General features: G+C 36.2%; 1 protein-coding gene across 17 annotated transcripts in view; it reads left to right on the top strand.

Moving 5' to 3' along the window:
* MYCBP2 (MYC binding protein 2) overlaps nt 1-18,022 on the top strand; it is a 216,616-nt gene that overhangs the window by 20,037 nt on the left and 178,557 nt on the right. For all 17 annotated transcript variants that reach the window (XM_075199851.1, XM_075199857.1, XM_075199864.1 and 14 more), the window contains exon 2: nt 8,244-8,319. In XM_075199851.1, coding sequence (XP_075055952.1) covers nt 8,244-8,319 — 76 coding nt within the window. The remainder of the gene's footprint in view (nt 1-8,243; nt 8,320-18,022) is intronic.

Genomic DNA, 18,022 nt, shown 5'->3' with positions numbered 1-18,022 from the left:
CTTATTACAACCATACTACACTATTGTGCGCCTCATCCTCTACACTTTGTGTGGATATATAGATATATAGATATAGAGAGAGAGAGAGCTGTGTGACTTTGGCACAATCTATCATTTTTACTGGAATTGTCTGTTGGACTGCTTGTAAGCTGGCAAGTGTTGTGGGTGTATCAGTCTCATCACATGAGTAATACACACAAGTCTCCACTGCTGCTTTGAATATTTTTGGCTCAGAGTTTAGTTGAGTGCAAATTGTCTAAATTAAACTGGCATGTAGTATATTTTGATAGGCCAAACTGTAATTGACAAAAGGATTTGCAGCTGATGTAAAATAAAGTTCTAAGATAGTGTCTTATTCATGTGAGAGTTCTATTTTAATGTGACAGAGCAGTTAGCATTGCTGTCTTACAGCGCTCAGCCCATGGGTTCGATTCTCTTCAGAGCACAATCTGTATGGAGTTTGGATGTTTTCGCTTGGGTTTCCTTCTGCTAAAATGGACCTTAGCTTTGGGGGGGGGGGGGGGGGGGATTTGTATGGTCGGGAATTTAGACCACTGAGGTTGGAAATGATGTCAATGATTCAATGTTCATATAACGCGCTGCGTAATTTTGTGGCACCATACAAATAAATATTAATATTTTGTTTCAGGATTTAATTTTTTTTTATTTCTACAGGTTTGGGACACCACTTTGCTACAAATGTATTTACGTTCCAGTTCCAATTGAAACTATCACTATCTTATGATCCCTAAATAATAACCAGAATACCTGGGTTTGTTTCTGTATAGCTGGATAACTAGTTATATTTGTTTCATCAGTTGTTAGTATTTCATATTTGGAAATTTTGTAAGCCTCAATGTCTGTTGCGCATATGTTTTAAAACTGCTTTGTGCGACTTAAAATTTTGTCACTTGTAATTTATGTACATCCTACATTACAACATGACTTTTTTTCAGCTAGAATCCAATGGTGTAGATCTGTAAAAGCTCAGACTGCGGGTGTCCTTAAACTGGGGCAAATGTGTTGTTTTTTTTTTGTTTTTTTTTTTGTTTTTTTTTTGTGCTTCAAACACCACATTTTGAATTCTAAAGATTTTAGAGGAATAGACTCCAATAGATCAACTTTTACCCCACTGTTAGAGCAGTATTTGAATGAATAATTTGAAAAGCATTAATCACTGCCCTGTGTGTCCTGGTTGGAAAGAAATTTCAGGCTTGTTTGGTATTAGAAAAAAAAACAAAACGGGGTTGCGTGTTAGGTAATCCTTTTTATTTGAAAATGCTGCCAATATTCACATGGCTTTTTTAACCAATCACGGCTCACAGGAAAGTCTATATAGGTAATTTTTTTTTTATTTATTTTTTAGAATCTCATTTTGCACCTGTGTCAGAGGACTGGCATTTCTAGAGGTTACATCATCACCTAATCTTTTCCTAGTTTAATTGTACCTAGCACAGGTCTGCCTATCACAAACCTCAAAAATAGCACACTTACACACAAACATCCACAATCTACCCTTTTGCTTTTAATTAACGTACATATTTCTCACAGAGGGACATTCATTAAAAGGACGGGTTGTGGATGTAAATGCAGCACTTAAAATAGATTCCAGATGCACCGATGCTGTAACCCAAACTGGCACCCAATACACTGGGATGCTGCCATTCTTTTTGCATGCCTCACACTGAGCAGTGTGTGAGCCGCTGTGACTGGAAGATGATTACACTCCTCTACATCCAGCGTGCAGCATCAATGGCGTTGTCCCAGCTCATGGTAGTTGAGTAAGAACATGCTGATCATATGAATATTTGCGGAAACATTGGTGGAATGTGTTCATTAATGTGTGGTATAATGAGATTGTTGGGGTGAAAAAAAATTAAGTAACGGAACTGTACTAAATGAGCCGACCTTATTTGCTACACCACAAAAAAAAAATCAGTCAAGTCCTAAAACAAGATGTGTTTTTTTTTTTGTTTTTTTTTTTGTTTTTTTTTTATGGTCATGCCCTTATAATTTGTAAAGAGAATATAAATATAGGGTTAGAATTTTTTTTTTTCTGACCAAGTTGTTGCAGCTGGAAAATGCTCATGTAATGTAAATAAAACTTTGTGTACCTGTTGAAATGGGGGCCATGTTTTGGTATATATTGTGAAAAAGGTTTGTGTGTTTTAGTAAAATCAGTGTATTTTATGTATGATTGTCAGGTTAGAATATAGGTTATATGTGGATTCTTTAGTTAGGGGTGTTTCTGTAAAAACGGGTAAAAAAACAAGACAAGTTAAAGAACTATTTTACTCAAAGTTGACTTGCCCTTGCCGATAGGGTTTCCTGTCCCCGGGAATTTACTTTCTGATTGCCAGATAAGCAGGGGCAGGAAATGCCATCTTTTTATGGGCTAAGTCTGGTCGTGTCACACACTAGATCTGTAGAAGCACTTCACAACTTCGGGCAAGAGTGGGATTTGGGGAATCCTACTCCATTTTACTATTCATTGGGTTAAGGTTAGATTTAAGAAGGGGTTAACCTAAAGGGGTTAATCTCTCTCTAAATCTGGAGGTACCTTAGCCAGTCTCAGTTTTAACATTACTTTTTTTTGGTAACGCTAGTCATCTTTGAAAAGAATATAGTAATGACCACTGTATCAGGTTATCACATCCTCAACATTATGAATGGCCGCAAAGAACGGCTACAGTATTAATTGTCCTGGTGGTGCACCCAATTCATGTAAACTAAGCATTGATATTCGAACAGAAAGAAGGAAAACATGACTCATAGGGGCACTCAATGATATAGTAAATAATAATCATTAACAATATAATCTTTATTGTTGATTTAAGATAAAATAAAAGGAGGAACATGGATTCCCAAAATGCTTGAGCAAAAATGGTAGCGAAATATCGACTGATAGAGTAACAGACCCTTTATATATAGGGTAATTATCAATGTACAACGCTTTTGTAAAGTACATTGTCTATGCCCGCATACTTACATTGCCCCCTTAACAGCACCGATAACAGCGTTGCAGTTGCCAGTGACGTCATCAAGTTGCGCCGGCTTCTTCATCGCGATTGCTTCCAGTCGGTTGGCACATCTGTCGTCCTGGAGCCTGGTCGGGAAGGAGCCCTTCGGTGTCAAGACGTCGGGTTAGGTCTTGTCGGGGTAGTTGGCATCGATATGTTGACTACCACCGGTGTAATTGGATTCTATTGGACTGTCTTTATACAATAGCCCTGAATAATAGGCCAGATACTTTAGTGGATATTTAGCTATAGATTTCTCAAGGGAATGAATTCTATTGTATAGCTAAATCGGACGTAAACAAAGAGGATCTTCATTTGACTGTCAATAAAGAATATACTTTGCAAATAGGATATTAATCCTTACCTTACTGCTCCTATTTGGTGATAATTACCCTATATATAAAGGGTCTGTTACTCTCAGTCAATTAATAGATACAGTTTATAGATGGTTGCTAGGAGTTACTCAGGAATGCATGATATTTAATTAGGATCTTATTAAGGAATAATTCATGTAACCGTGACAACATGATATGTTGAGTCATGTAATCAATTACCGTACATGAGAAGCACACAGCGAGGCCGGTGGCATTGCTACCATTTTAATCACCTTATTCTCACTTTATTATCACCATCACTTATTTGGTTTTAATATTTCTCTACCATTTGTGCTCAAGCATTTTGGGAATCCTTGTTCCTCCTTTTTTTATCTTAAAACAACAATAAAGATTATATTGTTAATGATTATTATTTACTATATCATTGAGTGCCCCTATGAGTCATGTTTTCCTTCTTTCTGTTCGAATATCAATCTTTAAAGAGAAAAATTACTTTTAATTTGTGATTTTAGTAATATAAGTTTTCATCTAACTTCAGTTTTGTGAATTTGGTCTGCTAATTGTTTTGTAGTGTTGTTTAGGCTGAATAAAACAAGGTTTCTCCCATGTCTGAGAAATGATAAATTTGATTAAGTTCTGCATATTTTTAATGGGGTAGTAAGAGTATTTATCCTGCTTAGATTCCCCATATGGCTGTCTCGTGCTGTGTCCATGGGAGGCACAATGTTATGCCATGGCCGGGTGGCTACCTCAACAATTATTAGAAAGTACCCACCCAGCGCTGTATTCTCCCTCTCTGTATTTTCGCAATGACAGGAATGTTCAAATCGGTGTGGGAAAATGAGTCACATGTCAAACCATAAGGGGGAATTCAATTCGACCCGAAGTACAGCCGCTTTAAACGTATTACTGTTCTTACGGTAATATTAACCCGGCTTTCTGCTCTCAGCTCAGGGAGCTGTGTTAAAACTACCGTAATAACGGTATTTACGTGCACTATTACCGTAATAACGGTCAAGTAATGCAGCCATTTAAATTCTCCCCTAAATGTCAATAATGTCCCTTGCTTACAGGTTACCTAATAATGCAGAATATTGGGATTGGGCTTACATAGGTGTGGCAGATGTAAACCTTATTTTAAATGCAAATACAAGGCCACAATACAATAAAACCATTCCTGATAATTATTTTGTATTGCACAATTATTGTATATATTGTTTATTCTAATGTGATGCGTCTACCTAGTCTCAGCTTGGATGATTTATTCATTTATAATTTCAAAATGAAGGAAATAATAATCTCTGCGCATCACAAATAGAAATATGTTTTTGATTTATACGATGATACATTGAAAGTAAACCCTTTGACGTGACTGTCATTCTCAATGCTTGATTTACTTCAAATGTTTGTTTTTTCCTAGCAAAAAGTATTTCATCTTTTTAACATCTTATATTTTTCTGAATAAATATATTCTGTGTAAGTTGGCCTTTATGAAACAAAATTCTTAACTCTACTTCCAAATTATTAAATAAAAGTATAGTCTATATTATGGTCTAGACCTGGTGTAAGTAAATGCATACTCTTACAGTGCAGTGATTTATGCTGTGATAAAACATCTGTTAACATACACTACGGAGAGTCGTAAGCTCTAAAGTTACACACCCATAACTGAACACATCTCCTACTGTAAAACTGACGCCCTCTATTATCCTTATAACGCCCCATAGTGGTTACTTTATTCAGGTGCCAAGCAATCAAATTTGAGAGCCAGCAAGATTTGTAAAGGAGGCTGGTGAGACATAGTCATTGACCTAGAAAAACCCTCAAAAATGTGGGCACCAGCAGTAATGTTGTAGGCATGTTTGCTACTAGGATTTTTAATTATATAGTAAAACTGATATTAATATATGTAAAATATATATTTGTAGAGTAGGGATATCAGTTGACTCATTATAAAAGTGCTCTGGTATGAAATGTATATGTGTCACTAAGTGTAACTCTCCTAGATTTGAGGAGCACCTGATCTAAGCAACTTATTCTTGTGTCAAGTGGATTATTCTTGCAGGAATTATGTACTCCCTACTGTAAAATAGAAATATATTAAATATCAGCTCAGAGCTCAATGACTTGTATAAGAATCTCTTGTCTGCAGTCCGTTCCTGTGACTTCCACGATTTTTATATTTTACAGTAGGGGCACATTATTAATTTACATTCTTAAGCGATTTTCTTCATTTGAGTTAGCAAGAACATTGTGATTGTTGCTTTGTGCTGGAGGTGAGTCACCAGTGTTTATGTTGAGCTGCTTGCCTCATGCAACCTTTCAATACCACAGTACTAGCCTCCAGTTGTACATATTAAGAAGGAAAAAAGCCATTTGCACATAGTTGGAATTATTATGTAACAAAATGTTTGTGTCAAATACTGTTTGGTGCAGGTGCTTCCTTCCCCCACCACCCAGCACACACAGGCTTTACCATATTTAGATAATTATCCATGAATGTCACATTTTCAGACTTTCAGTCTTTTTATATTGTTTTTCTGACTACATTAATTGAAAACTGATTTCTTAACTGTTTCCCACCTATCTCATAATGGTGTATTTTTATAGCTTAATTGACTGTCCCTTGGTGCATTTTCTGGTGCTGCATGTATGGTAAAACCATTGATGTCCTTCAGTTTGGCAGGAGACACACTTTTTTCACTCTTATTTAACTGATGCTACACTCTTTTCTTGGCAGAGGGGCTAACAGAACTAATATCCTGACCCGAATACCGGGGACTTTTCGTGCAGATGTAAATACCATGTACATTTGAAGTTCCAGATTATAAATGCCATCAATTAAGTGTTAAGTTGTGGTGTGTTTTAAAATAATATCCCTCCTTTTTAATAGTTTATGAAGATGTTTGCAGACTACCCTGGAGAGCTTCTAGATTCATTATACGGGTATAATGTAGCCCAAAAATGATGTATTTGTAGTGGTAAATCCCCACCATGATAGCAGGAAGCTGTGACCTGCCAGGTGCATAAACTGATAAATCATTATATTCTGTGTTGCATAATATTCTGGTATTAATATATACTTTACATATATTTATGTGCCAAAGATCAGTGTATTTGTCCTGATGTCCAGATCTTTCTCAAATATTTAGATTTATTGTATATGCACAATGTATTTTTAACATGAAGATGTATATATTCAACAAAGATTTCAGTCAAACAGATGGTTTATAGAAAGCAGGCCAAGGATCTTGCATAATATAGTGTTTATTCTGTATTTCACTCGCTATCGGTTATTGTTCCATCTGTTTGCTGCTGGCACTCAACAAATTAATATACAGTGTGTGTGTGTGTATATATATTATATATATATATATATATATATATATATATATATATATATATATATATATATTTTATATTATTTTTTTAATGGAAATTATTGTAAAAGACCTTTTCCTAAGGCTGGATTTCTGATCCTAAATATCCTGGGCAATTTCACAAATAATTACTTCTAAAACTAGACACTGAATGTTCCTTTTGGCCTTCTATTGTCAAAAGGTGCCAGGCTGTCAACCCTGCTTTATGTCTGTTTAATTCACTGTGTGCTCCCTCCTTTTTAAAATGGAGAATCTAGTGTATTCCACCCAAACGTAAGAGAATTGTGCTGAATATGCTGCCAAGATGATGTGCTACTATGTATATCTATAGCTTTTGGTCCCCTTTTTGTTGAGCTCCTTCAAGTCATTTCTCTGTGGCATTATGTACATACAAAACAGACTACTAAACACATGGAAACAAACTGCTTCTAGAATCCACTACTTTATTCCTACTAGCTGCTGTTTGCAGGATGTGGTTGCTAAGGGACTTGATATGTTGCTAAGCTGTCTCTGGGAAGGGTTCACTAAGGAGAGTTGCTGAGGTTGTCTCTTGCACTGTGGGCCTGTACTATTTTGCTCTAATACAGTGATAGGCAACCTTATGAACCTCTAACATACAAATGGGGTGCATATTATTCTTAATCTTAGTAATAGGTTAAAACAATACATTTAATAAAGCAAAGAGACACCTGTCTGTAATAACACATGAGCAGACTTTTTAAAACAATCTGGCAATAAAGTGGGAAGAAACTAGTAGTTGCGTGTAAAGGCTCGGAGGGCCTTTTACCCACCACTGCTTTGAGTGAAGCTCCTGTGTCTAATTTGTTTCTATACGTATGACATTACCAGAGCAAGATTGCTGATCATTGTCAAAAGTCATTGCCTGAAGTGCATAAAACAGCATTTCGTTTTTTTTCTAAACTTGACTGTGACAAAACAGGCAGTGTTCAAGACAAACACACATGTAAATGCATCTTAACTGCAGATCATTGTATTTACAGTGCACTCTCATTAAGATAAATGTAAGTTAAACTGTGTTGACATTAACACTTTGTTCCATATGTCAATAGGTTATGCTGCATAAATATGTTGGAGGGAAACATTTCCCTTTTTTTTAAAAAAAAAAATAAAAAATCTAAAAAGCGTTATGTTTGTCTTGTCACCGGCAAAGTACTGTATATAAGCTTCCTATGCATCTAACCGTGTTAAAACTAAAAGGATTTGTTAATGACCCTATATTCCCCAAAGCATGGCGATAGGAGTGATATTTTCTTGTAAACTAGATTACTGCTGAAATTGTTGTCTTGCTCTCTCTGAGTATGTCTCCCTTGTTGTATGGGTGCAGTAAAGGAATGACGTGTACAAAGGGTAAAAACAAAAATGGCCATCTCTACTGAAACAAATAGTAAACAAAATATAGGTGCAATTTTGTTTATTGGACAAACTGAACTTGATTGCTTATAGAAGCAGATATTTTTCTTCAACTCCATCTTCCTTTTTGTTTTTAGGAATAAGAAAATTCTTAGCAAGAAAAAACTAAAAAGGAAGCAAAAGACCAAATCAAAAGGGAAATTACGAAGCAAGGTAAGGGTTAATTTGTCAGCATGCTTCCACTGTTGTAATACATCTACTAGTGTGTTTTATAAATGTATATGCAAATTTCCAGCTGTCTGTTATCACATTTTTCCTTTTTTTTCCCCCCCATCTGAATTGTTTATATTGCAATCAGAATATTATGGAATATTCATTTATAATAACAAATAAAATAAAAAAATAGTTGCATGATATTAGCAATTGTATTAAGATTCAAGATTGAGTATAGTTGATTTTTAATTCACTTGCTGCTTAGACTTTAATAAAGGTAGATCAAAGGTTGATTTAAAAATATTTTGTGATCAAAATATGGTACTCCCCCAAACAATACAGTACTTCTTAATTTTCCCCAATCAGTAATTGTATAAAATGTGAATACTAAACGTTTAAAATTTGGTGTTTTGAATAAATCAGTGCTAATCACTCTTTCAGCACATAAATGGTGCACTTCACTCTCATTTACACCCTCTGTGTATCTGGAACATGTATGTTGGGTCCCTCTGACCTGTACCTTTTCTGGGAAGAGCTCTGACTAAGGAGCTGACGTCTCCATGATGTTCTGCTACACAACATTGCCGACACACAATCCGGTAACAGAACTTTGTTCCTTTTCTCCTCGCATCTCAATTGGATGCGAGAGAAAATGAGCGGAGCTTTGACTAAAAACGTTGAGGATGTGTTTTTCCATGGACTGTTACAGAGACACATAAAGCCACCTTCCACCAGATTGGATTCTCTCCTAAACGTTAGTGCAGTTGGCATTGCATAATTTTGTGTGTTTGTGATCATGAGACTCAATGTAATAGGCTTTGTAATAAAATGAAAGTGTAATATGTCTCATTCCAAAGCTTTTGTATTGGCTTTATAGACTGAAATGCTGTCATGATGATCGCTATATAAAGTTGGTGTATCTTTTGTACATATGCTGAGGACAAAAATCCCGAAAACATTATATACATCATCGCTCTGATAGTCTGTTCATATGGGAAACGTCAAAATCTTTGGTGATTGACTTCTCATTAAGCAGACCCATTTTCATAGTTTTGTGTTGGATTTGTCTGACACTCTCTTAATATAGATATTAAATAATATATTCAAATAAAAAATAAATATAAGATGGCGCGTAACTCGGCAATGATAATTGTCCCAAAAGTCAGTATTTAGAGAACACTTGCCAATGTCCAGGCGGCTGCCAATTCCCATTAAACCAGATGGTGGTCTTGAAAAAAATCTAGAACAAAACACATGGGATAGGGCGCCAAAATAGTGTAGTATTGTTAAATAATAGACAATACTGTAGTGACTGTAGCCATATACCAATAGATAGAATAATCCACATGTGTTGTATATTTGGATATTCCAAATCTCATAGCAGAATCAACCAGAGTGAACAGTAAGAGCAGAAAGAATAATAGTTTTCATGCAAAACTCTTATGCACCAAGCGCCTCCAATAGTGATATGTGTACCAGAAAACAGAACTTTAATGCTGACCTGATTGTAGTCATGAAGACTTCACTTTTCTCCCGATTGTTATTTAATTAAAATAAGAATAGCTTATCTGGATAGTGGCCTTGTGTATACGATCTGGTATAGATGGATCCCAGGTGAAGTAAGCCAGTCTACTCACAACAAGTCCAGACAAGGTGTTAGAAAGTCCAAGGTAATAAAACATAGGTCCTCAAGGCATTTTGTCTGTATGGTTTAGACTTCATTAGGAGGAAATAAGTATGCGACTACTCGGGTCGCGATCCTTAATAAAGTGCACAGCGCCATTTTGCACTTGTGCACTAACACGGAACCACGTAATTTTGCGCATGTGTGAATAAACTACAGACTGTAAACGGAGCGGTCACACGACCGAGAGTGTCAGATTTTATTATTATACTACATACGTGAATGAAATTATATGGGAAATACAAAGCGGACGCATGACCAAAAAACATTGCATATAGTTATTAAACATTTGTATTAAGCTATACATATCCTAAACATAGCAGACTTGTATGTAGCAGACACATAACAAGAAAATTGTTACATATAGTTATTAAACATTTGTTATATCCTAAACACGCGAGTATAGTTAAAAAGTAAATCGAACAGTCGCATGACCTAAAAATTATAAAATATCATATAATACATTAAAATATCATTAAACATTATATGTCTTAGATGAACAAATACATTTATATACCCGCAATGAAATTAATAACACAGTGACTATGTTTAAACATATGTATACAAAAATGGGAGAAACTGTTCTAAACCCTTCAACACGGATATTACAAAAGTGTTATTATACAAACTTGTATCTATTTATAACAATTCTAATGCACATAAATAGACACATATATGTATTGCATCCATAATGAAACTAAAAAATATATATAAAAATTAAGAATATTATAAAAAATATGTATAGATATTCCAAATATATAATCTATATCCCAAGTATATATGTATGCACATGTTGCATACCAAAATAATCCCAATAATGAATACAAATATTATAAGAACAAATATTGAGGGTCTGCCTGATAATTCTCCTTTAAAATGTTTTGAAACCATATGACTTGTCACTTTATTTTTATTACTTTTAATATTCCTTGTATGTTCTTGAATGCAAAGTTTTAGAGTTTTTCGTTTTGCCTACATATTTTAAACCACATGTACATTCTAAAATATATAAAACAGAAATTGACATGCAATTCATGAGTTCCTTAACCTTAAAGCTCCTACTATTATTGTAGTTATAAAGCACTTTATTCGTTGGAGCTGTATATTTGCATATATTGCAATTATTGCACCTAATGCTCCCTTTTATATCAAAGAATGAAGTGTGTTTGGTCTTAGTATTTTTTAATATACTGGGAGCCAGGATATCTTTCAAATTTTGACTTTTTTTGAAAATAATATTCGGATTCTCCGGAGGAATATTATACAGGATGGGGGTCTCTCTTCAAGATACTCCAATGTTTAGACATGACCGATCTAATTCTATTTTCACCACTACAATATGTGGTGATAAAAGGAGTATTGTTGTTCTTATTTTCCTTTTTTGAATATATCAAAAGATTTTGTCTATCTAATCTTTCTGTTCTATCGATTTTGCATTTTTTGTTAATAAATCTTGGATAACCCCTCTTCTGAATATATATTTAACTGCTCTTTGCAATGATTATCACAATTTCTCTTAATGCAGTGAAATTGAGAAAAAGGAATATTGGTCTTCCATCTTTTAACATGGGGGCTTTTGTAGTGCAAGTAACTATTTGTGTCAACCAGTTTCATAAAATTCTGAGTAATCACCCTGGCGTCTTGTCCTTTAAGGACTAGATCCCGATAGTCCACTTGTATCGGGTCATACTTCATCGTAAATTTTAAGATTTTATTAATTTGTTTCAATATACATTATGAAAATTTCTAACGATTTGGTATTGCCTTTCCAGACTAATACAATAACATCTATATGTCTCTTAAATAAAACAATATTCTCTGAATATGGACTAGAGTTATAGATATATTGTTCCTCCCAGCTTCCCATGAACTAATTTGTGAAGCTGGGGTCGAAAACTGTGCCCATCTCAGTTCCGCATAACTGTAAATAGAACTTGTCTAGGAATTTAAAAAAATTGAGTTAAAATAAATCTAATCAGATTACAAATATAATCTTTATGTGCATTTGACTAAGTAACATCCATATCTAAAAATTTCTTACTGCCATTATCCCTTTTTCATGTTCGATGGATGTATATAACGATTGAACATTAATTGTAACCCATAAAATTTCTTTATTCCACTTGAAGTTCTCAAAGATCTGTAACACATTTGTGGTGTCCTTTAAGTACGACTTCAAATTAATAACATATTTTCTCAGGAATATATCTACATATTTGGAAATATGGGAGGTCAATGAATCTATGCCGGCTATGATTGGCCTACCTGGCGGATTATCCAAATATTTATGAAGTTTAGGCAGATAAAATATTAGTATTACTGCTCTATTTACCATCAAAAATTGGAATTCATCTTTTTTTTTTTTTTTAAATCCAGTATTTTTATTAGAATTTTTCAAGATACAAACATAACAATCAACAAAAAGAAAAGAAAAAAAACAACAATCGCATACATATCTGAATTAAATGACGTAATTTACAAGATTTCAGTAAGGTATAATAACACAAATGTGCCATACTCATTCTGGATCATATATTATAAATGCTCATATATAAACATGTTACACATATAGGGTTTACCACATGGACCTAAATACTTATTATAAGAGCTGTATGAGCCATACATTTAAGTATTTAGAGAATTTAAACTAGATGACACAGGAATTCATCTTTAACGAAAATACCATCATGAAGTGCTCTAGTTAACACTTCTCTTAACAAGCTAACAAACTCACTAGTGGGGTCTCCATTTAGGGAAGTATATGATATTACGTAACTCTATAATCTATTAGCTTCCTAAATATAATCTGTACGATCCTGTACAACAATGCCTCCTCCTTTATCTGCTTGTTTTATTATTACTTTCGTTTTACTTTGGAAATTTTTAAGAGCTTTTATTTCATGGGTTTTTAAATTCCTAGAGATATGAGTGATATTCTCTGATTCACAGAGAGTAATCGATTCTTAGAAAATTTCAATGTGTCTACTTCTAGACTCCAATGCATAGTATTTAGAGGGTAACCCAAAACCAGATTTTGAAGTTGTTTCATAATTAGTCAAAATAGCAAAATCTTTCCTGGCAAAATGCCTTTTGCAGTGTTAACTTCCTTACAAATTTATGTATGTATGTGTATATGTGTATATATGTATGTGTATATATGTATGTGTATGTATATATATGTGTGTGTGTGTGTATGTATATATATATATATATATATATATACTAGATAATAAGCACACTGTGGTCATAATTCTTTCCATGAGTACTTTTCTGCAACTTTGAGCAGTACCACAAAATTACCTTCAAATTTATTTCTGTAGTTCTCCTCTACCAAATCCAAAGATATGTGCTATTGGTTAAATACGTGTTGGGATGTAGGTGAGAAACAGTAGAATGTGTTTATTTTTAATTTTGTTTTATTTATTTTGTTCACATTTTTAATCAGAGAATCAAGTAGGTTACTAACAGATCAAATGCAAACTGGGACAAGCAGGTTTTTGCTCCAATAGCAGTGTGGCAATCTGTTATGTGCACTGAAAAGTCAATGCAATGAAGTAGAGCCCTCAAGACTTTTTACATCTTGAAAAATACAAATTGCCTTTGTGTTTAGTTTATATGAAATATAAAGTATTAAAATCTCATAAAAAGTGTGTAATAAAAATATAAGAACAGTACATTAATAACAATAAAGACCAAGAGCTGAACAACAGGGATCTTTAGACACATATATTATAATATAAAATTGAAGAATCAGATATACACAATTAATAGATGGTTAGTGGTTATAGGCAATATGTGTTTTTCTCCCACATTACATACCTGTGGACCCAGCACCATGGTGCAGCATTAACTCCAGTCTATAGATTGTAAAAGGGACACTCTTACTACTGTTTCAACATGCATCCTCTACTTGAACTATAGGACACCGCCTATTTGGTACTAATTAAATAAAATATAATATTTACCATTAGTATCTGTCAACTGACTTGTGCGTATCTTGCGTCTGCCTGCTCATTCTGCCATTGCATAAGTAAGTCTCCCTTAAAATAATATGCTTTCTTAGACCACATTCCTTTTCTACATGTAACCACACTCGCTGGAGTGCTGCTGTGGCCTGCCAGTGTATTTAGTTAAATACGCCATTGGAAATTTATCCAATAGGCTTTAACTATGGAACTTGCCTTAAGCTCCCTACTGTTGTTAGAGTACACGTGAAATGGATTTTACACCTAAGAGAACTACGGGATAGGTTTACTGAAGCTTCTGAAAAACAGAAGCGGAGGTGTTGCCCATAGCAACCAATCAGATTCAAGCTAACATGCATCTAGTACGGTCTAGAAAATATTAGCTTGAATCTGATTCTTTGCAATGGGCAACACCTCCACTTTTGCTCTTTAGAAGCTTTAGTAAATTTGTCCCTAAGAGTGTTTACTTATGGAGTCCCTTTATAAAAACCGTGCTATGCCCCCAACTCGTCTTACCTATGCACATCTGTGTTTCTCCATCAGATGGCCACCAGCATTTGGCTATCTACCCAAGGTATGATACCTACTCGCCCCACTGTATCCACTAGTGTTGTACAGCTGGAGTCATAACATGTGTTGTTAGGATTGAACCGCACAAAGAAAAGATACTTGCATTCCTATATTACTACTTTCACTAACCAAAGAAGGTTTAGTCTCTCACTTGTCTTGAGCAAAGATGTAGTCCCCCTCTTGCTGTGCTTATGTGTTGTGAAACTTTACCCTGGCCCTATATAAGTAATTCCTTCACCATCCGAAGTCATGCAGTTTAACCTTTTATTCATGTTTGTTTCTAGCCTTTTAAAGAGCTCTCCTTAAATACAGGCTTGAATTATTCTTATGAAGTCAAATGTTTTTGTCATATCTGAATCCTGGTTTCTTCTCTCCAACGGTTAAATAGGTCAGTATCCCCAACTATCTGTTAAGCTGGGTACACACTACACTGTTTTCGTCCAATAATCGGCTCAAACTGCCGACATACGACCGCTCGTTCAAGAGTCGGGTCAGTGTGTACAGTTACACGATGGTCGAAAGTCTGCCCAAATGGACGATTCTCGCCTCATTTGGTTGGTCGTACCGTTTAATATTTTCGTTCCAATCTCGTTACCACTGTTCAGTGTGTATGAACTTCCGACGGATCCACAACAATCCTCCGATACTTCCTCGACCTGGGGGGCATGTGTATGTTAATTTTTATGTCAATCCCAGTCCCACGTGGTGCGGAATCCGCACATCACTGTGTTTTGTATCGATGTATATTGCACCTGTCTAGCTGCAGACCATTACACTTGTGTAAAGCACGTGTGTTATTACCCTTTGCGTCTATGTATTCATATTTACTCTTTATACACTTATACCTTTTATAACCTATTAAATTTATAGTAACCTTTATTAACCTATAATTGTGAATTACCCAGAATAAACCACACAGTGTTCAAGCAACATTTTTATTGCAAGAAAAAGGTACACAAATTGTAACACACACAGCTATCAGAAAGATCCGCATGAGAAGTGAGTGCGCAAATACCAATCAGAGAGCTGAATACTGCAGAGTATTATTTTTAAGGTATTTTTAAAGGTGCTACTGGTTTGTAGCAGAACAGGTCTTGATGTCGTTTCCACTCCCTTTGATTTCTTTATCTACGAAACAAGAAAATAAAAATGTTTATCATTTAAATTCTATATGTAATTTACAATCTACCTCATAAATACTCTCATTTTCTCACCCTCTCACCTTTCACACTGCTCGAGATTAGTTTATATCTATATTTCGGTCCCTGTGGCGAAATCGCACTAGTAGTGGGCTTAACCTCCGAGCATTCTGGAAAACAGGCGCCATTTTGGTTATTATAACAGTACAGGTATGTGCCCAAAGCATTTACATGTCTACACATGTTCACTGAAATACCTTGGTGTAGAACTTCTTTAATATATTTTTCTTGTTCAATTTCTCCTTGTTTGCTAACATTAGTGGTATCAGTGGTATCTAAACCGGCTTTCTCACCGTTAAATCTTCGTTCTGACATAAAAAATTAGTTTATAAATTAGCATTTTCTACTGCTTTATGTGACAATACATCTACATCTACACTACAGGTACACTACATGTGCTACTGACCTTTTTTAATGTCGTCCTGGTCCAGTACTTTTACCATCATCTCCCCGCTCTTGGGCTCATTGGATTTGCTTTTTGCTCTTCTTGAGTATCTCCACCCCCCACCTTAACTTTTCCAACATTTTTTGGCCCTTCCAGCACCATCTGAGTCTATCTCCGTCTCCGTAGCTGCAACCCCCACTGACACCTTCTCCTCACCCGCGACTCCCACTGACCCCTTCTCCTCACCCGCGACTCCCACTGACATCTTCTCCTCACCCGCGACTCCCACTGTCACTTATTAGGGAATATTCATTGCATTCCACTTTAGCAGTTAAATGTTTTTCTGAATGTATATTACTAAACTTCTATTTTATAGAAATGAAGGGAGTTAACTATAGCTAAAGCTCTGCCCCTTTATGCTAATGTGTTCGGTATCTCGTACATTTCCCTGCAAATGTCGCTGCAGTGTGTACGGAATTTAAATCATTGTTCACGACAACATGGCTGTAAAAAGTCGCTAACGGGACGTCCGCTCTTCCCTTTCTCGTCCTAAACAAGGCTAGTTCATATGCAGTCCATGGACCGAGCGATCGAACCATCGATCGCATGTAAAATTGCTCGGCATAAAAAGTGGGTCGAAATTTCTGTAGTGTGTACCCAGCTTTATATAGTGCTGATAGACTAACCAGACGTGTTGGTGTAGCCATCTTTGTTGAGGAGAAGTTCACGGTGGCTACTCATGACACATCAAGTTTAAATAATGATCTTTGAAAAGTGAAATATCTGTATCAAAGGCCCTCTTTGCAGGTTTTTCAGGACTCTGTCCGTGGGGTGGCTGTTTTTGTCTTATCTGTAACTGTTATAGGTACCACAATAGATATTATCATCCTGGGGATCTTAATTATGATTGACTCTCAAATGTATGTCTTTTACTGAAATCCTTCTGTGGTGCCCATGGGCTCTCATTACTTATTACATTTTAATAAAGCACCTTGTATCCATTATTATTATTATTATCATTTATTTGTTGGGCGCCACAAGATTTCCGCAGCGCCGTACATAGTACAAACAGTAGACCGTACAGGGTTCAACAGTACAGAACGATAAACACAAAGTACCAATGCTTCAGTAACTCCGGGACAGCCATAAGGAGTAAGGACAGAGCAGAAGAACAGGTATGGAGACACGGGGGGAAGAGGGGCTCTGCTCATAAGAGCTTACATCCTAAGGGAGGGTGGACAAATCAGACATGAGAGGGAGCTGGTGATGCCAGGGGAGTGAGGGAATAGCGAGCAGAGTAGATGAGGGGTTAAGTGGACGGTTGATAAGCTTTGAGGAACAGGTGAGTTTTAAGTGCTCGTTTGAAGGAGCACAGATTGGGAGCGAGACGGATGAAACGAGGGAGGTCGTTCCAGTGCAGTGGGGCAGCTCGGGCGAAGTCTTGGATTCTGGAGTGGGAAGTGGTAATTAGAGTGGAGGAGAGGCGACGGTCATTAGCAGAGCGCAGGGACCGGGCAGGAGTGTGAATGGTGAGGAGGTTGGCGATATAGGGAGCAGTAGACAGGGAGAGAGCCTTGTAAGTGGTGATAAGGAGTTTGAAGAGGATTCTGTAGGGGATGGGGAGCCAGTGTAAGGCATGGCAGAGAGGGGAGGCAGAGGAGGAGCGGCGTGAGAGAAAGATGAGTCTAGCAGCCGCATTGAGTACAGAGCGGAGGGGGGCGAGATGTGAGAGGGGGAGGCCAGTGAGGAGAAGGTTGCAGTAGTCGAGGCGGGAGATGATGAGTGTGTGGATGATGATTTTGGTGGCGTCTTGTGAGAGGAAGGGTCGAATGCGGGCGATGTTGCGCAGCTGGAAGCGACAGGCTTGAGCAAGGGATTGGACATGGGGGGCAAAAGAGAG

Source organism: Mixophyes fleayi, chromosome 2 (genome assembly GCF_038048845.1).
Source record: "Mixophyes fleayi isolate aMixFle1 chromosome 2, aMixFle1.hap1, whole genome shotgun sequence".
NCBI lineage: Eukaryota > Metazoa > Chordata > Amphibia > Anura > Limnodynastidae > Mixophyes > Mixophyes fleayi.
This window is presented reverse-complemented; position numbering and strand designations above follow the sequence as displayed.